The sequence below is a fragment of the Peromyscus eremicus genome, chromosome 1, assembly GCF_949786415.1.
Source record: "Peromyscus eremicus chromosome 1, PerEre_H2_v1, whole genome shotgun sequence".
In the NCBI taxonomy this organism is placed as follows: domain Eukaryota; kingdom Metazoa; phylum Chordata; class Mammalia; order Rodentia; family Cricetidae; genus Peromyscus; species Peromyscus eremicus.
Window position 1 is genome coordinate 86,368,398 of NC_081416.1, and position 24,454 is coordinate 86,392,851.

General features: G+C 39.5%; 1 protein-coding gene across 1 annotated transcript in view; it reads left to right on the forward strand.

Annotated features, from left to right (window-relative positions):
* Positions 1 to 24,454, forward strand: part of Sox6 (SRY-box transcription factor 6) — a 507,780-nt gene that overhangs the window by 174,532 nt on the left and 308,794 nt on the right. The window contains exon 5 of the mRNA XM_059259600.1: positions 1,981 to 2,002. Coding sequence (XP_059115583.1) covers positions 1,998 to 2,002 — 5 coding nt within the window. The 5' untranslated portion in view covers positions 1,981 to 1,997. The remainder of the gene's footprint in view (positions 1 to 1,980; positions 2,003 to 24,454) is intronic.

Below are 24,454 nucleotides of genomic sequence, written 5' to 3' on the forward strand. Positions count from 1 at the left end.
GAGAACTCTGGAACTTGTTATATTAGGGTCTCTTTCCCCTGTTATCCTGTCCTATAACCTGCAGATATCATAGTTTCCCTTTGATTCCAACTCCATCACTGTAGCTCACCTAAACCATTTGTTCCTTCTCTGAGTAGCAGAGTTGTCACTGCCCCATGCAATGACACAGGGCAGCTGTAGAAGTGATCACATTTACTTTCCTTTCTCAGGAGCCACTATTCCTTGCTGCCTGATATATGCTCTGAAACTGCTGTTTTCATGTTTTTTTTTCTCCAAATCTTTAGTTGTTTGAACATGCATTGTAAATCTGGTTGCTGTTAGGCCATCTTGGCTAGAAGCAGAAGTCATCATCTATGTAAGAAAAATAACCTAAGTACCCCATGCATTTTGTTAAGCATGTGCCACACTAGAGAGCATTCAATCAAAGATAGTTACTACTGCTGTTTGTCTGCTGTGTCTTGTTCATCAATTAGGCTTTATCTTATATACTACCCCTCCTTGAAGTCTTTCTGGCTATGTTTCCCCAGATAATTCCCATTTTTTCTTCTTCACATACACATCATTTTTCCTATCTTTTTTTATTATGACAAAAATCCATGTTGTAAGTTTGAGTTTCTTTGTGTCTTTTGCATCAAGTTGATCAGGCTTTTAAACAAGTAAGATCTATCTTGCATATCTACCTCTAGTTTCCAGCATATAGAATTTGCTTTGCTATTTGTTGTACAGATGAATAACCAAGAGTGCTAAACTTCTTACAAAACCTTCAGGACTAGATTGTTGACCTGTAAGGGAAGAGGAAGGTTTGGAGAGTATGAAGGCATTTAAGTAAAGTAAAATCTGAGAGGGGAAATAAGATTTGGGAGATCTAGAGAGATCTATGAGAGAAAAAAATGGTTGATTGACTTGAATAATTGGATAATTGATAATGAGGATGAGGGTAATAGTAATAGTAATGAAAGGTCCTGTAATGATTAAGAGTACAGAGAAATTTAAAATAGAAGATGGGAGCATTATATCGCAGTATGTCAATGGAACAAAATCTGTGTTGTCATCAGCATGGTGCTATTGATGTAAATGGTAGCCATTTATATCATAGCATTGGTAGCATTTTGTTAATGTGTATCATGTTAATTAGTGTAACTTTGACTGTTACCATAGGAGATTCTAGAAGATGTACTAGGGGACTTATTTTTGGAGTAGATGAACCTTAGAAGGGAGTGATAGGGCAGATTAAGAAGCAGAAAGGAATTCTAGATAGAAAAGCAGAACCATATCATGAACCATAACTGAGTATGCTATATTAGAACAGTTGGACCTTGGAGTTAGGTACATAAGGACTTCATTCCTGCTCTGCTTTGGATGAGACTATGTCAGGGACCCTTCCCCCACCCCTTGCAAGCCTCCTAGACCGTAGGGGGACTATCTAGGAGAGGTGAAGAATGAAACAGTACCATCTTTGCAGGCACTGGGTCAAAAATCTCCCAGAGACTGACCTTGTGATTTACTTTTCTTACATATTTAAACACAGTAGAACCTATGACCTGTGACCTTTACAATAAGAATGAATTCTATTGGCTAATAAGCAGAGCTCAGGGTTAGGCCTAGAAGAAACATCTGTGATAAACATAAGTATAGAATCTATTGGTGGAGGATGCAAAGTACCTGGGGCCTCTTTCATAGGGATGTGTTCTATTCACTGCATGATTAGTACCTGAACAATTCACAGGATACTGGGGAGGGGGGGTGTTCAGGTAGAGGTTAGCTCCTAAAAGAATAGCAAAGAATAATCAGGTTGATTGACTACTTTTCACTCTGGCATTCCAAGTGTCTAGATATTATTAATATCCTTCTACTGGAGAGTGTCAGTTCCCTCATCTGTGAATGGATATGGTTGCAGGGAAGGTTGATATGATAATAGACATTTATTCTGCATCTGGTAGCTAATGGGCCCAATAATTACTATTTTTTATTTTTTTTCAGACATTCTTTAACTTCTGATGAGGTGAGGAAAATGTTTCCAGAACTTTGTGGTCTTTCATTAACTTATAAAGAGCCCAGTGGGGATGTTGCTCACTTGGTAGAGCGATTGCCTCTATGCACAAAGCCTTGGTTCAATCTTCAGTGCTGCATAAATTTAACATGGTGGCATATCTTTGTAACCCCAGTACTTGGGAAGAGGAAGCAGGAGGATGAAAAGTTCAAGGCCATCCTTATAGTGAATTCAAGGTCAGCCTGAGAAAAAAAATCTGTAATCAGCTGAAGTATAATACGTGTTTTGTAACTGATGTTCCCATTTATTAATATTGCTTATCTCCATAGCAAATTAGGATAACATTGCACTGTTTTGTGTAATACACTATGTAGTGTGTATATCAGAATTTGTCACATATTCTAGTTTTAACTTGTGTTTAGAGTTATTAGAATTGTTAATTAAACCTTACACACAATTTATTACCACAACTCAGTATTTTCAGGAATTTTAAAAATAGAGGATCCTGCCTATTGAATGGAGGATAGGAAATATGAAGCTCTGACATCTTAAATTTTCCCAAGCAATGAGCCCATTTTTATTCATTTAACTTAATTATTTTCTGAATGAAATCAGTTTTGCTTTTAATTTTCATCATTGAATTGATATGATATTGGGCAGAAAATAATATTTAGAAACTCTGACATTCCAAAGCAATTATCTTTTAATTCCCAATCAGTTTTATAAATTCTGTGGCCAATGTGCACTTGCCCATGAACTATTACGGACCTCTGGGAACTTGGAAGGTGGTTCTAGGATAACTAATCTAGAAAACAGAGACATCCTAGTTTCTTCACCACAGGAAAGGTTCAGCATTCCTCCCTTTGAATTGATAGTGTTTGTCTGAGAGAACTAAAGAATCTACAGCTAGTAGGGTAAATGATTGGCATACCACTTGGGGCTATTGTCTTGCCATTGTCTCCTGAATCTTTGCATGGACTACAGGAAACAGGTATCAAACTTACTGCCGCTCATCTGCTCAATGCAGACCTTCCTGTAGACATCTGCTTGTCAGCTGCAGTCTGTTGAGCTGGCAAGTACCCACCTTCCTAAGGTTGCGTCACTTCAGCCTGGTCTTTACATTTCCAACCCTCGGTCTGGCCTGATGATGGGTTCTTTGGTAAGACCCTCCTTATTTTTAGTTCCAGATATGCCACCAGGATACTTGCAACACAGTGTTTTTGTGAATCTCTCAAAATCTCTCTATAGGGCAAGAACCCAAAGCAAGGCACAGCCAAGCTTGATATGAGTGTTTGGTAATGCTGTAGAAACCCAGCATTCACAGTTCCTCTGGACAAAGGCGGTATAGTCAAGAGAGAAAATAAGAGCAGTCCTCTTGTTTTGGTCTGTGGTGAACATTTTAATACTTCAACTTATAGATGAGATGCAGAATCTACCTTAGAAATACAGTTCTGTAGCTTACAGGAGTGTGAAATGTGAAACAAAAGTGAGCATTACATAAATTCCCATCTTGATTTAGTGAGAATAATGCTGAAGACTTTCATATCATATTACGGTTGATTTTGGCTATTTTAAATTGTTTTTTAGTCCAAAATATCAGGTAAAATGCACATTATATTTCAGGTAAACGCATAAGCCTTACACCAGTAAATTTATGTATTTTATGCATGTAAAGTATAAGAAAGTCGGGGAACTTATGACATGTTAATAATAATAGACTCACATGATAGCTCAGTGCTTAGGACTTGAAGGTCATTTTACAAAATTATTTTCAGGCCAAGATAAATCTACCTTCTCATATTAAAATACCATAGAGATGACACAATCTCTATTAAACATTAGTGACTCTACCACACACTTGTCATAGTCATAGTTTGTGGGGACTAGGAACAATATTCAGTGGCTGGCTTGAAAGACCTGACTTCCTGAGATGTGGTGGCTTATGAAGCTGTGTCCTCCTGGAGTTCACAAAATCACTTGTGACTTCAGGAGAACTAAGCTAAAGCATTGTTCCGGGCAGTGCTCCAGGCAGTGCTCCAGGCTGCTATGGCTGCTGTGACTTCAGGATACCAAAGGTTAGAAGTGAAAGATTTCAACTTTTGCTTAGAGAAAAAGTATGCTTGTGTGCTCCTTGAAGCATTTAAATATCTGTACTAGTTCCTAGAAATCTCTACTACAACATTCAGGGCAGATACCCAGGGAGTAAAGGAATACATTTAAAATAGCCACATTAGTGAAATATGGTCTATTACTTGGTGAAAGGCATTGGCAATAAAACTAAAAGGAAATGATAAAATAAGATGGTGATTGTTTTGACTGTTTATAAAGTTGATTTTAACTTTGAATAAATCAAATAGCCAGAGATATATCTTGATACTATATACTCATTAACATAAATCATCCAATGGGCAATTATGTCCACATGACACATACGTGGAGATAATGATGGTAATTTGCCACCTGTGTCGGGAAGCGCCTCCTGATTCCCACTTAGAAATTTCCATAGTTTTCTTGGTAAGTATTTAAATTAAAAAAAAACCCTGAATTAAAGAAGAAAAAGATTTAACAGCATATAAAATTGTTACTTCTGCACTTGAGTTGAAAAGGATGAGAAGCATATTTTCAGTAGCAGAGCTGATCCCCATAAAAGCTGTCCAGGAGTGTTGTCCTGTGCTGTGGTGCTAACAAATAGCATTGTGCTGCACTGTTAGTAATAAAAATGAGATTTTAAACCAAAGACTAGCTTAGTGACTTTGGTTCAATTTCTTTCCTCTCCTGGGCCTTTTGAAAAGGAGAGCACACTACATCTCTGGGAACAACCTACTTTTTTCTCTTGCCTTGGAAAATCGTAAAGTCCAACTTGGCTTCTGACACAGTGTGAGCTGCTGGGATTAGGTAAAGCTGATCTTAAAAGAGAAAAACTGGATGCTCAGCGAGGCCGCACAGAAACTCTTAGAGCTGACAGGAGTTGCCACAAATTTAAATATTACTTTTGCTAGAAGAGAAGCCCCATTAATAAAAGGCTTTGGATATTTATGAACAGCCATATACCCTGCTTTGCTAAGTCCTCTAGAAGCTGGGATATGGGGAATGGTTTCCTTTTGGGAAGAAGGAGTGTTGGAGAGAAGCTACTGATGAGGTGTCATATAATTTTACAAGTTGCATAACTGCATTTAACGACTAAACTAGCTCTGATTAAAATAACAATTGAGCTTGTAATTCTTTCTGAACAGCTGCTGCTACAGGGGGTCATTACCTTGGAGAGCTGGGAAATAATCATACTCCTGGTACACGAGTTATGCAGTCTTGTGTTTTACAGCAAAGCACAAAGTTTAAAGCTTACAGAAGAATGTTATTTGAAAGCTGTCAAACCATGTTAAAAAAGACTGCATCGTCAGAAGGCCCTGGTGGCCACGCTTCTGCATGTAGCCTTGTCTTATTCATTATAAAATGCATGTTTATAAAGTTCCACAGAGCATCCAATTCCCAATTCACTTATATCAGCAAGACTTAACTTGCTCATTAATCTAAATTCTTTTGCAACTTTAATCTACATGTTTAATTAATCATAAAATGAGGCGGTAAGTAATTTCAGCAATGTGTGGCTTGTTATCAGATGCATTTAATCACTCTTCTGTGAGCTCATTTGGAAACACCTGAAGATGTCGAGTGCGGTTTGAATGAGCATAAATTATTCTTTGTCAGCGTACTTCACTCAACTAATAAGACATTAATTTAAAAGGCACTGTTTGTCATTTTTAGATCTTTACCAATATTTTTAGCTTAGCAATATAACTATAATTGTATATATGATTCAGACCTAGTGCCCAGCATAGAAAAGGGTAAGAGTTTAATTCACTTTTCTTATTTACATGTAATTATGTCATGTAATCTTAGTTTTTAATGAGGATTAACCATCTTGTAAGTATTCATATGCCTTTGGAATAAGGTAGCAATGAATTATAGTTGCAAAAATTATTTGTTGGTACAAAGACTGGTAATTCCTTGGTTTTTTCCAAGGTGAGGAATAAAGGGCAGTGGCTTTTGGGAGAGAGCACTGATTTGAGGATGCAGGTACCACACAGAGTTATATGATACAGTGGCTAATATTAAATCTAACAGCCACATTTGCTGTCTCATATAATAACATTAAAAATCCTGATAGGCTGCCAAGAAACATTAAATAATGACAATCTCATTTTGCCTAAATTTCTCCTATCTTTCTATCTATCCATCTATCCATTCATCCATCCATCTATCCATCCATCCATCCATCTCCCTCCCTCCCTTCCTCCCTCCCTCCCTTCCTCCCTCCCTCCCTCCCTCTCCTGTGCATGTTGTATATGAATGGGTATGCATGTCCGTACACGTCTAGTAGTCAGGACAGGACATGGGGATTCTTCCTCTCTTGCTGTCCTCTTATTTTCTTGAGACAGTGTCTCTTACTTGACCAGAGGGTTTCCATTTAAGCTAGGCTGGATTTCCTAGCCAAGAGAGCTCTGTCTCTCTGTCATGCCTAGCTTTTATGTGAGTGCTTGGATTTGAACTCAGGCCCTTATGTTTACAGAGCAAGTGCTCCTAACCACCTACCCCGTTGCTAACAGTATCACACAATTAGTGATAACTTAAAAAAAAAAAGACAAAACAACAACAGTAACAAAACCCCACTCATCTTCAGAGCAAAAAAAAAAAAAAATCACGAAGAATGGAATAAGTTATGTATTTCAGTGTCAGGAGTAGGGGAATAAAAATTGCATTTCATAGGATGTCATTACCTGTCCTGTTTATGCCACAAGATTGGTGACACACGGGAAGAATAATTATCTCAGTGGAAACAAATTTATTTACCTGACTTGGAGCAGCCCTGTTCATCTTACTCAGGAACTTGTCTCACTCATAGGCTGTCTGTGGATCGTCAGTAGTGAGCCAGAGGGAAGGAGTCCTGCAAAGGGAATACAGTTTGAGCTAACATAAAGCCATTTTGCCCATTTTATTTGATGTGTGCCCTTCCCGGGCTCCCTGTTCCCTGGGGGCCCTTCATGCCAAGCTAGCTGCTATTTGAGTGTCTGTCTCTTGCCCTATGCCTCACGACTTGGAAAATGTTTTTCTTCCTAGCTTCCTTTCTAAGGAAAAATAAAATCCTGTGACATCTCATTTGTGCCGTTCAGACTTGACAGGCCGCAGCTGCACAGTTTAGGGACACACCATTCATCCCTGTTTTGTGAGCCATGACACACAGTGTTTCTTAGAGCACAATAGAAACTGGCATTTCATCTTGATCAGCTTTGCAAAGGAACATTTCTTTGAACTTGATTTTTTGACCATAACATTCCTCTTGTCTCCATATATCCTTAGAGGAACATACCATCTATCAGGAAAGGCTGCTGATGGATTTTCTTGCTGTGAAACCTCCATCTTCCTTAATTGCTCTTTCCATGGAAAAGTGACAACTTTTAAAAAAATTAATTTTTAGCTGGGAGTGGTAGTGAATGCCTTTAATTCCAGTACCCAGGAGGAAGAGGCAGGCAAATCTCTGTGAGCTTGAGGGCAACCTGTTCTACATGGTGAGTTCCAGGATAGCCAGGGCTATGTAGAGAGACCTTGACTGAAATAATTAACAAAAACCAATTTTTCCTTCCCTCTTTCTCTCCCTCCTTTGATGACTATTTTTGCCAGGATGTTTATTCTCCATCCTTCCTGATAGGGTCTCATGTAGCCCAACCTGACCTTAAACTCCTTGTAGCTCCGAAGATCTTTGAATTCCTGATCCTCTTGCCTCTAATTCCCAAGTGTCAGAATTACAAGTCATGTGGTGACATGTCCAGCTAAGAGATTTATGGTCTAAATCTCCATTGTATGGGCAAAGAAAGTACACAGTATCCCCTACACCCACCATTACTCACGTTTGAGAGGCCTGTCCTGAAGTCCTATTAGGTACAGCCCTGCAAACACAATTCATTTTATAAAATGCTAAGTGTGAACTAACCTCTTTTGCCTGCATAGATGTTTTTCAATGGGAAAATGATGAACTCAGTTCCATGAAGCTCTTGTACTTTCAGATGTTCGAATGTAGGTTTATGCAGAGATATGCCCCTTTATCTTCATCTACATCCACACCTTCATTGTCATCTTCATCCACACCTTCATCCTCATTTTCATTCACACCTGGATCTACATCTACATCTTCACCCTCATTCACATGCGTACCTCCATCCATATCCATACCTTTTCCACCTTCACCCAACACACACTAACACAGATCCCTTTGTCCAGTCACAAATAAGGGCATATCATTTAAATGTACATCATTAATGAGGGCTTTATAGTTAAAAAAAATGAATAACATTCAGACGAGGAACCATTTCAGTGGATGAAAGGGAATGAATGAGTGGCCCCCAGTCTTTATACACTGAGCAGGTCTTCATTTACATGAATGACTTCTGTGGCTGGTGAGGGAGAAGATCAGTGATAGTGGACAAAGAGGTCCTAGAACAAGTAAGGGCGTTTATGATGTGGTGTGTGCTAGATCATGTGCTCTAGGGGAGCTTTGTGGAAGCCTGAGTGGATATCCAGAGTTTTCAACTATTGTGGAATGTCAAGTTGACCAGGTAGCTGGCAATGCCTTCACTTTGTTTCAGAGTGTACATGTCAAATCTCTTACTTATTAAAAACTGAGACAACCATCTGGCATTCCATTAACCCCTTGTGGTTCTTAAGGAGAAGGCTAAATTTCCCACACCAGTTTCCTAAAAAAGGTAAATTATGTTTTATATTTTTGGTGTGTGTGTGTGTGTGTGTGTGTGTGTGTGTGTAAAATTAGGCCAGAAGACAATCTCGGGTGTCATCTTCAGGAATGCTATCCACCTCCTTTGAGATAGGGTCTCTCCTTGGCCTAGAGCTCACCAATTGGGCTAGACTGGCAGGCCAGTGAGCCCCAGAGATTGATCTACTTTTACCTTCCTTCCCTGTGCTGGGATAGCGAAGGTGGGCAACCGTACCTCGCATTTTTATGTGAACTTCAACTCAGGTCCTCATGCTTGCAAGGCAAGCACTGTACTGACTGAGCCACCTCCCCAACTGAGCTACATAGCCTGAATTCTGTTTTTATTTTAAATAGAAGTCTATGTATTTTTTAAACACCTTTATAATTCATGTTCCTCCATCCGTGCTCTGGGCTTCAGCTTTGCCAGTGGATTTTTTGCCTTCTATTACAATCTAGTTTCATGACCACTGAAAGCTGCTTTTGTTTGGTAATGATTTAGGCTTCATAGTGTGTAAGACATTTGAGAAGTATTGATGACAGATGTACAAAGTTCTGCCCAGATGATGTTCTTAGGGACCATGCAACCTTGCTCATGTAGGAATGCAAAAGTTTGAATGTACATTAGTTCTATTTCTGGAATTCACGCAAGGATGGGTTGACTTGTAGCTGTGCTGACTTCTCCAGTGCTGCCAGCCTGGAAGCTTGGATCAGTGTTTGTAAAGGTACTATCTGAGTTACTTACGATCAGAAGAGAACAGTAATAGTTTTTGAAGCTGTTTGTATTTCCCCCTCAGCTCTAGTTCATAATACGGGCATATGGTTTTCACTTATTACCAGTGATGATGTTACAATCCCCCAAATCTTTGTTTTTGTACACTTCCAATTCTGTATTTTAAAACCTCAGAGTTCATAAATAGTCAATAAAAATTATTTATAATGTTCACACTGAGTTATTGCTATGTATTTCTCTCTTGTACTTCTCTTTTGGTGAAACATATACTTGAAGGTTAATAATTTCCTGTTTTTATTTTTAGTATTATCTACATTTCAAGAAAACTTGCCCTGTTTGCACAAGAGTATCTTTGTAGGTATTTCCTAAAGTACCAGTAGGCAACATCCTGAGAATTTGTTCTCTGGAGTAGTTCTTTCATAGGAACTCTGTCATAGATAGTTTCTTAGGGAACCTCCTGAGTCCCACTTACCTCATCATATTATTTATAACTCTAATAGCCAACCACTGCTAAATGCTTATTTTAAAGTTTAACTTTCATAATGTTCTGGTAATGTGTGATAGAAGAGCTGACTGAGGCTACTTCATTCCATTAGTGTGAAGCAGTGGAGATAAAAACCCTTTGAGATGGAATTGGGAGACCAGGGCTTCATCATAACCCTTCTGTAGAAAGAGTAACTGGGTATCCTAGGTGAGGTAGGCAGGAATGTGTGGCCTGGGGACCCTGGTGGGGGGACAGATGTCTGTTTATCCACAGTGGTCATCTAATTGGAGGATTCTGTAGTGTGAGAATGAAGAGAGAGCTGTGCTGAAGTTCACACTAACGACTCAAAGAGTGGGGAGCTGCAGTACTGCTCTTCCATGCAGCCCACAGAATCCACACATTGTACAGCATGTCTGTACTTAGTCTGTTCCCCACTCATCTTGGGCTCATTGTTTTTAAATCCAACAGCACTGGTGAGAGTGAAGTTTGGAACAGTCTTAGAAACATTTTTTTTATGAAGTCTACCAAGAGATAAAGTGAATATACACATAGGAAGTAGCTGAAGTTGACTTGGAATTAAATATTCCTTAATAGATGACAAACAGAATAGTAGTTCATTACTGTTTAACCATAGTGTATTCTTAACAGTACTAGGAGGCTTTGGTGACATGCTAAAACATATCCAAATTTCAGCAGTTTTGAATCATGTTTATTCCTTTCATTTTCGATCTGAAAAATTATATTTACTTGTATTGTCAAATGGGGGAACTATGAAGGAAGGAGAAGAGGGGACAAAGGGATGGTATTTAGAGACTCAATGGATTTAAGTTATCAGTGTAGGAAAAACAGTTTGATAAGCTATGGATAAAATAGAAAGATTTAGATTCCAAAGGATACACATCAGCTCAAAATGCAGGGCAGGGCAAAGTGCATGGTGGTATAGACCATGTATTATTCTTAACCTGGGGCATTTAGAAAAAAAGGGAGAAACACAGAAACTAAAAACTCAGCCGACTTCATGTTACCCAAGTGAAAACTAAACTCCATCGTATGGGCACATGGCTAGGTCACTCATAGGCAGAGCTGTCTGGTGTGTGCGCTGCACTCACTGGTAAGAAGCCACTGGTAAAGACAAACTCATAAGCACCATGTAGAACACCCCAGTTACTGCTCTGGTGCTGCCAGCTGCACTGTGCAGCCAGTGAGTAGAGCTGCGTAGATTTCTGTGCAACAACTGGGTTATTAACTCAGCTTGATTGGCGCCCCTCTTGACAGCTGCCTCCAGGACTTGTTTGGCTAAAATGAGACCAAAGTGAACATATACACTTGTACACTATCCTCTTGTCTACTGGCTCACCTTCCCTACCTTCCTATGCACACGTATTTACTATACATCTCAGAAAAGGAACGGGATGAGAACTTTCTTCAAGCAAAGCTTAGCCACTGGGTGGTACTTAGCTTTCCATTTATTCTACATCCATTCACACCAGGAGAGACATTTCCTTGGTCTCTCATTTGTAAGTTATTTTTTTGAATATGAAAAGAATGACATTTTTTAGCTCTTCTAATTGCACAAATTTTTCTTTGTTTTAAATCACTGCTGGGTTTTATGACCCTAGAACTTGAAAATTTACTTAGATCCACCTAGCCTTTCTCTTGTCCTTAGATGAACTCTGATAGGCAAATACTTTGGTCTCACAGTCTTGCAAGTCAGTAGATATCCAGAATTCTATGGATTCAAGAGTCCTGCAATGAGGGAGACAAAGGTGGCTGTTTCTGAAGCTTACAGCTTCATGTGTTCTAGTTCCCACAGAGTCAAGAGGCTTTCCGACTGTTAGATCATGACCCAGAATAAGAAACACATTTACCTACTGACCCTCTAATGCACAGTATAATTGAAATGAAAATGTGGTTAATGGCATTTATTTATTTATATTATTTTTTATTTATGTGCTTCTGTCTATGTGAGTTTGTGTATGTCAGATATGTTCTGGTGCTTGTGGAGGCCAGGAGAGGGCATCAGATTTCCAGGACCTGTAGTTACAGGCGGTTGTAAGCTGCCTGACGTGGGTGCTGGGAACTGAACTTAGGTTCTCTGCAAGAGCAGCAAGTACTCTTAACTGCTGAACTTTCCTCCAGGCCCTAGCACTTATTTTTGACACTTATTTTTAGTGCCTGCTTTGTGTATGTATTTGTGTGTGTGTGTGTGTGTGTGTGTGTGTGTGTGTGTGTTGTGTGTGTGTGTGTGTGTGTGAGAGAGAGAGAGAGAGAGAGAGAGAGAGAGAGAGAGAGAGAGAGAGAGAGAGCGCAAAAGAGTGCTTCATTTATTTTATATAACTGCTTTGGCAGGTAGAATTAAGAATTATTGTCCCCCCACCACAGATGTCTCTGAATCTTCCTTAGCCTCGTCTCCTTATTCTTTATCCTTTTTGAATTAAAAATGCCAATTGATTCAGTTTGAAAAATATTCCATCAAAGTAAGACCTTTTCTTTTTCATAAAGTACTATACTTCATGTTCTTTGGTTTATAGTTGTTTTCCAAGAACTAAGTTTCTTCCACAGTGTATTAGCTACATTTCCTGTTTTGCTAAAATCATAAGGAGGATAAAGTTACCTTCTACTGGGATCATGTAATTTATTCATGACACCATGTATAGCTGCACCTTATGTATTAAATTATAAACGGATATATAATATATATATGTGTCTCTACTGCACACATATATATGGATGGAGTGAGGGAGGGAGAGAGAGTGAGAGTGCAAAAGAGTGCTTCATTTACTTTATATAACTACCTAGGCAGGTAGAATTAAGGGTTATTGTCCCCCCCCAAAAAGCACATACTGGTAGAGCCAGTGTTCAGTTTGGGATCATTTTAATTAATGTTCATTCTCTTTCCCTTACTCCTAATAATTTAACTGTGAAGAGTATATGTCACAAAGCAAAGAAAAACAATCTTGTAATAATGATTGCTGCATTAAGATGTAAATTGAAATTTGCGATAATTTAAAAAGAAGAAAATAAAGAAGGGGGAAGGAAGAAAAGAAAGGAAAAGAAATCTTTCAATAGCAGACAGAAAGTTACTGCTGTATTTAAGTATTGCATAATTGAATTTTGTAAGACCTTTCTTTTTAATGGAAAAAGAAGTAGATAGACAAGAAATACCATCTTATTTCACAGGCCAGGATAGTTGAGCAAGCCAAAGGAAGTCAGACCTGAATGAAGTGTGGAATTTTCCTTTCGTTTTCTATAATAGCTATGTTTGTTGAAGAGAAAATGGAGGAAAAAATGAGCATCATGCCTAGTTTTGAAGAACAACTTGTTTGTACGTATAAGACATTGGAGAAATTATTTGGGACTGCTTTGACTTTGCAGAAATGTGGCCACCAAAGTTCTAGGCAACGTGTGGGGCTGTTGGGTCATGAGAGGAACCGAGTCATACAAGAATGACTATCTGTGAAAGAAAGTCACTTACTTCTTTTCCTAGTTCCTCTTTGTAAAAGAGAAAATACTTCAAAAAGAAAATACTGGATGCAGCTGGCTTTCATGATTTCTGTTTCCTCTCCCCACTCCCACTACATTCCCATTTACCTCCTCCTTTCTTTTTTCTCTCTCCCCTGTTGCTTTCTGTCTCCTGTCTTCTTTCTTCCCCTTCTTCTCTCTCCACTTCTTTCTCCTCTGTTTCATCATCCCTCTGTCCCTTGTATCATTCTGATTTCTTCAGTGAAGTCTCTACAATTGCCATTATGACCTTTGTTCTCTTGCGTCTTGTAAGAGAGGTGTAAAGGGTCTTTGTGTTTGACATTTAAAGGGGTCTTCTAGAAGAACATTACTCTCTCTGCTTTCTTATACTTTTCTTTTTTTCTCCATATCAGCACAGTTTCAAAAAGAAATACTGTCCTGTTTCTGCAGATGTTGAGATGCTGTCTTCCACTGCCTATCTTCTTATGAATGAGATTTGTCTAGGGATAATGTGTGCCCATTAGAAAGGAAAGTAAAAATTCACCCTAGAACTGGATTGACTCAGATAGTTCTGTCTCTCTAATGAAACCACTGAAATACACAAGAGATGGACTTGTTCAGTAGGTAATCACAGAGGGATCCCTACCTCAGCTTTCTAGCTGAGAGCAGGATCTAGGCCTTGTTGAAGTCAGGCTGGGGGTTCTAAAACCAGTCTTTTCAAGGGTATTCAGACAAGATATAGTGATGAACTTGGGTGAGAAGAACTGTTGTATAAACACACTCTGGGGGCCAGATGGTGAGAAGTACTTTCAGTGATGGCAGAGCATAGTCAGACTACAGTCAATGAGAGGCACATGGAGGATATAGTGATAAAGCTCCCCAGTAGTTCTGTGGGTAGACAGTTTTGGTTCATGAATAAGGATGTGAAAACACCCATGGAACTATGACTGTACCACAATGGACAAAACTGCAAGCCATGGAGTGATTTGAGTAAATTCAGAACAATAGCCCAGTCAGAAACGTCTTCAACAATGTTGGGGTGAAGAAGTAATCAGGTAAAGCACTCATGGAGCTGATAGGCCATGAGTTAAAGGTATTTTGTGAACCTCTGATTTATTGACCCAATGTTGCCCTGATATTAATTAGTTCAAATATTTTAATGCGTCTTTATGTCGAACCTAAGTCTATACATTTTAAGATATGGATTCCATTATTGATTCAAAATTCTTCTGTTCTTAGATCATTAAGATATCCCCTTCCTATAGCACCTGAGATTGTAGTAATTATTTAGGATACTTTTATGATGGGCAATGGCAGCAACATGTTGCATGTGATTACTATACAGCTATTAACTTGCTTTGTTGTTTTATGAGTTTGGCCATCAGTCTAACTATGGTCAGCAATAAGAAAAATTTCTTGGCAATAAGAAAAATTGGCAGAGAAAATAAGCACATTTCCAATAACCTGTATTTCTACTTATAGATACTTCAAAACTATTCAAAACAAGCAACACAGCCCTCCTCTTTATTTTTTAAAAGTGGTTGGCCTTATTAGTTTTTCATACTATTTCATTTAAGTATTGGCAATCATCATTCTTATTCTGTTTACATATCCAGATACTACTAACAGAGACCCATAGGACTTTCCTTCTGTTTGAACTCGTGTTAAATAGTTTTGTCAATGAATGCAGAATGCAAGTCAGGGTGTACACTGTCATGTGAGAATGATTTGACAGGAGTGTCCTGCCTGAAGACAGGGTTTCTAGCGGTGTGTGTGTGTGTGTGTTTCAGGCTGGCACAAAGGAAAAAGGGAACTCACATTCATGGAGTGCCTACACATACTGCATCATTTACTTTTTACATGAGCTCCATGATCTGACCTTTACATTTACAGAGAATATTTGGAATCAGGGGACATTACTGTAAAAAGAGTGAGCTTGCCACAAGTTCTTATGGGAAGGATTTTATATTAAAGGGACCAAGTGAGAAATAAGGAAGATAGAATAGATATGCCTGGCCAAATGGGAGAGATCAGGAAGCACTTACTTCCTGCCTCACTTCAGCAGTGAGTTCTCAGAAATAGTGTATTTACTAGGCATATAATACTGCAATGAATGTTACTTTATAGCATTGTTTCAAAAAAAGGTGGGGGATGACTTACTCTTCTGCTCAAGTATGTGAAAGAATCTCAGGAGAGCCACAAACATAAATAGAGTTTTAACTTGTGCATTTAATTTGATTCTCAGGAAATGTGTCTTTTGATGGTAGAGAGACTTTGATTTTAAAAATTATAAAATGACTAACTTTTTTAAAAAATACTTTCTACTCCTTATTGTCTTATCCCAAATCTCACTAGTTAAATTACCAGTGTTTAAACAAAATATGGAAAAAACCAAAATAGAGTCAATTGTTTAAAAATCACAGAGGATTTTTTTGTTTGTTTTATTTTTGTATGATTGCATTGTCCAGGCTAGATTTTAACTGCTGGGCTCAAGCAATCCTCCTGCCTCATTGTGAGTTACCAGGATTCCAGGCATACACCACCATGCCTGCTTTCATGCTTAAGTGAAAATCTGTGTAGACTTTTTGTCCAACACTAGCCCTATGGTTGATCTGTAGTACGATCAACTGTGTACCTGTACCCAGGTGAGCATGGGTAGAAGTTATGCAGGCTCATTTACTTAGTCTCCAATTTACATCAACGGGCCATGTTTAAGATTTACATGTTAACATACTAAAGCCAATTTGAAGTATCTTAAAACACTAACAGAGACAGGGGAAGAGAGAAATTATAATGACATTTTAGTACTGGAATCAAGATATGAATGAAGTGAGAAATTTGAAATCTCATAGGGAGAACTAGGGCAAGTCTGCATTGAGTAGTTTCCATTCAAATGACTTCTTGTAGGAGTGGTATCCTGTGTTTGGAGACCATGTGGAAGCCAGTAGGGCATTCTAAGTTGAGGTACAGTATTTGTAAAAGTATGTATGTACAAAGAGAGCTAGCATGCTTAGAAACTGGAAGCTCACCATGATTGCCACAAATTAGGTAAAAGGAATGTAGAAAAGGACAAGGCTGAAAAAGCATACTTGAGATTTTGTTGGTATGGCTTTTTCCTTTTTTTGTTTTTTTGGTTTTTTTTTTGTTTTTCGAGACCGGGTTTCTCTGTGTAGCTTTGTGCCTTTCCTGGAACTCGCTTTGTAGACCAGGCTGGCCTCAAGCTCACAGAGATCCGCCTGCCTCTGCCTCCCGAGTGCTGGGATTAAAGGCAAGTATCACCACCACCCAGCTTGGCTTTTTCCTTATGTGAACTTGGAAAACGTTTAATTTCAGCTTTTTGGTAAAAGTGTATTTTTCTTTTTTAATATAGGTTCTTGTTACGTAGCCCAGGCTGGCCAAGGATTTTTTTATCTGTTTGCCTCAGCCTCTGGCGTATGTAGCTGTATTTATAAGTGGGCTATGGGACTGCCGGGGCTTAGTGGAACCCGAAGAGAAAAATTCTAGTTACGGGCGTGCAAAGATTTCTGGTGTGTACCACCACTGCTGGCCCAGGACATGCATTTTGGTAGTGATTTACCTGCTTTTATTACATCTCTATGATATTTGCCTCTTAATGCCATTTCTAAAGTAGGCGAGCTGCTAGCCCATTCAAATGAACAAGTGGTACAGAGAGGAACAGAGTATGAAAGAACTTGGAAATGTAGTAGTAGAAAAACTGTTGGTCAGTTTTCCTTCAGTTATTTTTCTCAAGTTAATCTTTGGACTTGCCTATAGTTTGGCACCAATTCACTTTATAGACAACTTGTAGGTCAGATAGTCTAAATTCTAAGATGTACAGACAGTGGGTTTTAGCATAGTACTTAGGAGTCATAGTTTTTATTACTGTCTTAAAGAAAACATGAATACAGAAAATATAAAAATGTATATTATCTTGGTCACTTGGCTTTGGTGTCTTCCTTTCTGTGAGCTACATGTGACTTACACATCTAAGATTTTCCTCTAATGCAGATTTTCATTTGGAAGGGGAGATCAGGCTTTGCATTCCTCATTATTACTTTGTTTTCCTCCAGAGAGACTCTTCAGAAGCTCCCAGTTTCATGTCACTAGCATCACAGCCCCTCTGACTTGAAATGGTTCGGGCAGGTCACTGCCAGAACACAGAGAGCAGAATGTGTTCCACAAGTCAGAAAGTTTTCCACCAAGTCACAGCAGTGGAGAAAATTGTCAGAGAAACAACTAATTAATCTCTGCTCCTTTACAGCTGCTTAATGCAATGCATAACTAAAAGTCCTGTTAAATTAATTAATGATTTCAATTATGAACTTTTCTTCAAAATGTTATGATTCGTATCAGACTGATAATGCAGTGACCTGGGAGTGTGAAATCTGTGTTAGGAAGAGAGTCGCCAGTTAATTGATTCACAAATTATTTAAAGTTTGTTGCACCCAAGGGAGTGCTCCGTTTCACGACAGTCATTCCTTAAAGTGCACAAACTCCTTTTTTCACCTTAAGAATGTCTCGGGTGATTAAGACTGACAAAATACCAACATGTTTCTAGACCCTAGGAGTTAGAATTCATAGGTGAGTATGTAGAGATTCTGTCTCCTAGGAAAGAGGAAAAAGCCCACCAAACCTTAGGGTTCTCTCCTGAGGCTCTTTGTCATGGTTCTCGCTTTAATAATCTGCAAGAGTTTTCTAGACATCGTCGTCCTTTTAATTTTTGGATGTGCTAAATGTTAAATGTATTTCACATTGAAAGACAATGTAAGTATGCATCCTCTAAAAGCCTTGAATGGGCGATAACACAACATGAATTGTTTTGATAATTTCTGTTTGAAGCATTTGGGCTCCTGGGGAGTCTACGATGATGCCAGCCGTAAGTTCTGGAGAGAGTGCCGCCTTGCCGATGCAGTCAGTTTGTAGAAGACACCTTGAGGCTTTTAAAAAATAGCATATAAGAACAAATTAAAAGCACCGTAAACACTTGCTTCCAGTCTGGTTATTTCACCCATAACTTAAATAACAAATAAAAGTATACATATGTACAAGCAGAAGGGGAGAATCAATACCATCAATATTTTATAGTACATTTATTAAAGTTTTATTACGTTTTTATGCTGGCTTGGGCTGATCTCAGCATGGATAAGCAGACTTTAGGAGAGATTCCTTTCTGAGGGCCCAGAACTGACCAGATTGAGGGTGAGATTCTTGGTCGGAGGGTCCCTGGATGTAAGTGGCAGCTTTATGGATAGTAGGCACAGGACTCCTCTTGTTCCACACACAATTGGACTTAACAAATAGTTGAAAAGTAATGTGACTTCTGGTTGGCTGAACGATATCTTTCTCAGTTTTGCTCCAATTTGATAAGCATTATAAAATGTATTTTTTATTTCTTCTGAAAACCAAGTTTTCCTCTGGAGAAACCTGCCTCCCAGTGCTCAGTGGCCTTTACAGGATGGAGCAGGAAGCATGTTCTGACAGACTGTTCATAGCATCCCCTTGTCCTGGTCACTCTTCACTTCTTTCATTTTCTTGACCCCAGAAAATTGCCCAAAAAGAAGACAAATAGAGAAAGAGTGCTATAAACAATAAGTTTATCTTTGTTGAACTTGCTGCAGGGCAAAAAAGGAAATGGACTTGAAAGGGGAGTAAATTCCTACTAATTTTCACACTGTAGGAAATGCACTATTTTAGACCCTGACTGGCTGCTTCTGTTTTGTAGAACCAGGGAGCCTGTAATCTTAGCACCATTAACAAGTGCTGTCATTCAGCTACACAGTGTCTGGCTGATTTAAATAAAATGAAATGAAGATAGTTGTTTCTGGTCCCTTGGCTTCACTCATTGCCATAAACATATGCTCCGCGTCCCGCTTCTTTCCATCTTATTTATGACTTTAATTTGTTGTGTGGGCTGCGCTAGAAATTAAATTTAATATAATTCTCCAAGGGACCCTGTCATATAATAACATGGTAATTTCTGTGTATCCTTTTGAAAAATGAGGAAATTAATTCTTCCTGACATGTTCTAATTATTCCAGTGTGAACGGCAAATCCGTTTTTCCTAGCCCCTGAAGTGTTATAGGCAAATGGCTGGTGTTCAAAGCCGAAGTGCTAACGCTGACCAGCAGTGCGTTTAATTTGAAACATGAGCAGACACCTTTCAACACACCTTTGTAATATTGGAGTACTTTACAGGAATTAATTCACTACTTATTTGGCAGCTTAGCCTTGGGGTTATGTTTTTTATTCATCAATACTGAAGCCATGTTAGCATAGTGTCTCCCAGTCCCTTTAGCACTGCGGCTCCGCCTAGAACTTACCGTGTGCAGTGGGGTAGCTCAGCTGTGTGAATGAAGGAATCCCCAGTCCTTCAGAGATACCAGTTGTGTGCCAAATCATGTTTGCACTTTCCAGAGAGGTGCAGCAAGGTCTCAGTGCTAAGCTTAATTACAGTCTGTGGTTAGCAGCTTTAAATGGAAGCCACGAGGTGTAGGAGTAATCAGGACAGCCTTGCTGGGGAAAGATACTGTTGCCCTACCATAAGTTTCAGTTGTGAAAATCCAGAGTTCAGTATGAGTAATGATACCATGGGTAGTTTATTTTAAGATTTGTGAATTAGGCATCTGAAGATCTCATCCCTGCCACAAAGGAAACGGGTACCTTGGAAAATAAGTGACAAGAGGCATTTTGTTGCTGTTGTCAGAGTGGGACAGTCTTCATCTGGATAAATTGGAAGTCCTGTGCAATGTTCTTTACAGGATTTTTTTTTATCTGTGGTCTTCATTGTAAACTGGCTGCTAGGTTCCTTTGTTTTAGTGAGCAGCTGATAAATGTTATCACATGTGGCCATTTATTGTTATCATTAACAAGAAAAATGAATACACAAGATACTACTTAAGACAGAAGCTGGAAATACAATTAAACTTAAATAAAAGAAGCAGAATTGTGTCTGGATGTTTTAATAAAGCCTATCTGTTTTTGTATCTCCATAGAGCATTTCCTCCAAGTTTTAACTTAGCAAAATTGGAGATGGGAGTATAATTACCCTGAAAAATAGCATTAGTATTGCCAATACTTTTTCTGCTGCCCATTCAGTTGTTAGATACTTAGTTTGAGTCTCTCCATCTATCACTGGAGGTGACTCTCAGGTTTAGGTTCTTTAAGCTTTCCTTTCTGCTCAACTGATGAAGGAGTGGGCTCCCATTGACTGGAGACTGGGGCAAACAGACATTCTTCTCATCCAGCTCACGCCCCTCTGCACTATTCTTGTCAGGGCAAGGCTATTCTGAGGTTTTGTCTGTGGCTTTGTACCTGGAGAAGCTTCCAGGAGGTGGCAGTGAGTAAGGAGGAGACAGACCCCTGCATCCTGCACCCAAAGGCTGCAGGCCTTCTGGAACTTCCTCATCATGGACTTCTATGCCTTAGAAAAGGAAGGGGATCCTTCACCCCTTGGCCCTTCCTTATCTTATTTTGTTCTCCATTGAAATTGAAAAGGATTAGCACTCAAGGCCTATCACCGGTCCTGGTCAGAGTCTGCTATACCACTTCTGTGAGTTTTAAGAACTGACGGTTGCTCTCTTTCTAATAGCGAATCTACCACAAGTTTCTGACCTGGGCACAGGAAGCTTGTCATCATGTGATTCTGTGTCTGCCCAGCTCCAGTCTCTTTCTAGGAAAGACACTTGAAATGTTTCCTGTGCTTCCATCAGTGTGCCAGAAAAATAAACAAAGATGCAAATATTCCCCCAATTGCAATAGTTTTTCTTTCATAAAGTCACTTAGACTATTTTTGATCATTTTAATCTCTAAAACTCTCTTATTATAATTAAAAGCTAATGTCTAGGAAATATGCTAAGTTTGTTTCTCTGTACTCTTTACTGGAATCAAAGTAACTTGAATCATATGTTAAGTTTTATTTAAAAACAAATAAGCGATAGTCCATTATTTATTCTGCATATGTATATGTATATAATATATGTATACACACAAACACACACACATTTCCATGAGGCCAAGATTTAATTTGTATTTCCTGGATAATCTCATCAGTGCCTTCTTTTACAGCAGTATGTTTGTTTCCTGAGTCAAATCCAGTTGTTTTTCAGGTATATCTGAGTGCTTCACTGCTGACTGGAGTTATGAACATGATCTTTCCTTTACTTGTATCTGCTCATGTTTCTGGAGCAGTCTCAACAGCTAACATTTATTGAGTGTGCCACAATACCAGACATTGTGGTGATCATTTTATATGGATGTTCTCATGTGAAAACTCTTTGAGGTTGCTGTGTGTGTGTGTGTGTGTGTGTACATTCTACTTGTATGGTCAAGAAACTGAGCACAAACAGGTTAAGTAATTTTGTTATACTACATAGGTTACAGGACAAGGTATGTCTGTGTTAAGATATCAAGTGCCTAGAACAGTGCCTGGTATATGGAAGGTCAACTACTTCATACTGATTTCTGACCTAGTTAGACTTCTGTTGCTGTGATAAACTCCATGACCAAAAGCATGAGGAGGAAAAGGTTATTTCATCTTACAGAGAGTCCATCATCAAGGAAACCCAGGACAGTAGCACAAAGCAGGGATCTGGAGGCAGGAACTGAAGCAGACTACGGGAGGGAATTCTGCTTACTGGCTTGCTCTCTCTCAGGCTTAAGTTCAAAGGCCTGTTTTATACCTCTCAAGACTACCTGTCCAGGCATGGTACCACCCACTGCAGGCTGGGCTGGGCCCTCGCACATTAATCATTAGTTAAAAAATAATGTTCCACAAACATGCCCACAGGCCCACCTGATGGAAGCAGTCCCTTAACTGTGGTTTCTACTTATAGTGGCTCTAGTTTGTGTCAAGTTGGTAAAAAGCAGCCAGCACAGTTGCTATGGTTGTCCTGAGTTTGCACCAATACTTGCTGATTCTCTTCATTATTGTGATGATGGCGATTACTCTGGAGGTGGAGAAACGGGATTAGCTGTCCTGGAAACCCAGCCTGTGAACCTCATGCTTGGAGAGTTTGAGTCTTACCTTGTGTAAAGAGTTCTCTGAATGCTGAAGTGGAGCTCGCTTTGGGTGCTATGAGATCAGAAAGTGTTTTTTGCTACTATGCTGCTTTCAGTTTAGTGGAGGTGGGAGCGTGGGTATGAGGGAATAATGAGGGTAATCCTGGGTAGAACATGATCAATTTTATATTTTAGAATAGTTTAGGAGAAAATTGCTATGGCCTTTGACCAGAGTTCATGCTTTGTTGGCATTCTGTCCCCAGTGTTTAAAAGACAGAGACAGTGGTGTGATTTCGTACTTAAGATTCTACTTGGGCCATAGGAAGAGGTATTGGGCAGGTGACGCTGTAGTGAGGCTGCATTTACTGAAAACTTCCCATGGAAGGGCCTGAGGAGCTATTTATTGCTCAGAATGTGTTTTTCACTTGATTTTCCAACCATCTAGAAATAGATAATAATAATGTCTGTTGTGAGTGAGGAAGCTGAGACAGGATAAAAACCAACCCATACCTGAGCTAGATTGGTCAACATATATAGAGGAAAGATGGGTTTTGGCTCAGAGTTTTAGAGGTTTCAGCCTGTGGTTGGCTGGCACTGTTATTCTGGGGCCTGTGTATGTAGAGGCAGTATAGCAATAGAGGGAGTGGACTGTGGGGCAAAGGCCCTTGGCTCATTGGCTATGATGTGAAAGACGGACAGGAAGGAAGAGGACTGGGGTTTCAGTGTCTCCTCTGAGGGCACACCTGAAGAGCTCTAAAACCTCCCACAAGGCTCTATCTCTTACAGTGTTATCACCTCCAAATAAGGCCAAGTCTTTAAACATGGAGGTCTGGGGAGGGGTCATTTAAGTCCAAAATACAGTGCTTGCTAACACTGCACTGTGTGAAAGTGTGGCTGGTAGGGATATAGATTTGGGTGTAATTTACAAAGGATTGATAGTTACACATTAATCAGAAGATATTTCCTATCTCTACAGAGACACACATTGGATGGAGGAGAAGAGAACAGACAGAAGGAGAGAGGAGAGAGAAGAGACAGGGAGGGAGAGAAAGAGAGAAGGAAAAATAAAAGGAGCTAGGGCAAGAGGGGAGACAGATGAGAGAAGGGAGAGCAGGAGGAAGGAGGGAGGAAGAACCCCAAGATGGAATCAGTGGGGAGATGGTGAAAGGGAACAAGAGGCTTTACTGAAACTAATGTGGAACTTTTTAATGTCATGGAACACAAAAGAGGAGACCTCCAGAAGGAGAGTGACCACACAGCAGTTGTTGACCTGAGAAAGCATGAGTCCTGCTGAGAGCCTTGGAAGAATGTGAGATAAAGGAGAGAACATCCATCACAGTTGCAACTCAACATCACCTAGAGCTGAGAGATCATCTGCTATGCCAATGAAATTAGTCAACAGCAGCTTGTTGCTAAGGCCATGGATGGCCAAGGATAGCTGTATGAAGATGATAAAGGAATCGTGAGAGATGGAATTTGCTCTAAAACAAGTGGAGAGGAGTGGGCAGTCCCTTAGTGGAGAGTGATTGCCCTTTAAATTTTTTTATTAGTTATCACTCTGTGTGGGTATGTCCCAGCATCCTACAGTGGGTGCATTTGGAGGCCAGAGGACAACTTTTGGGAATTGTTTCCCTCCTTCCACAGTGAACTCAGGTCATCTGGCTTGTGCAGCGTTCATGTTTATTAACTGAGCCATCTCACCACCTCCTCTTTTTCTGATAGGGAAAACACAAACATGTTTATAAATAGATGTGAAACAATCGGGAAAGAAGGAGAGGGGAGGGAGAAGCCTGAAAGAAGACGCTGGAAAGAGAGAAAATAACACCCCTGTTCTTGAAATAGTTTTACTTGAAGACTTTGGCTAGGTGTGTGGGTTTCCTGCAGCTGCTATAACAAAGCACTGTAAGCTGTGTGGCTTAAAAAGATAGACATTTGTTGTTTTACACTACCTGAGGCTAGACTTCAAAACCAAGGGGCTGGAGGCTCACTCCTCTTGAGACTCTCATTGTCTGTTTCTAGCTTCTTACA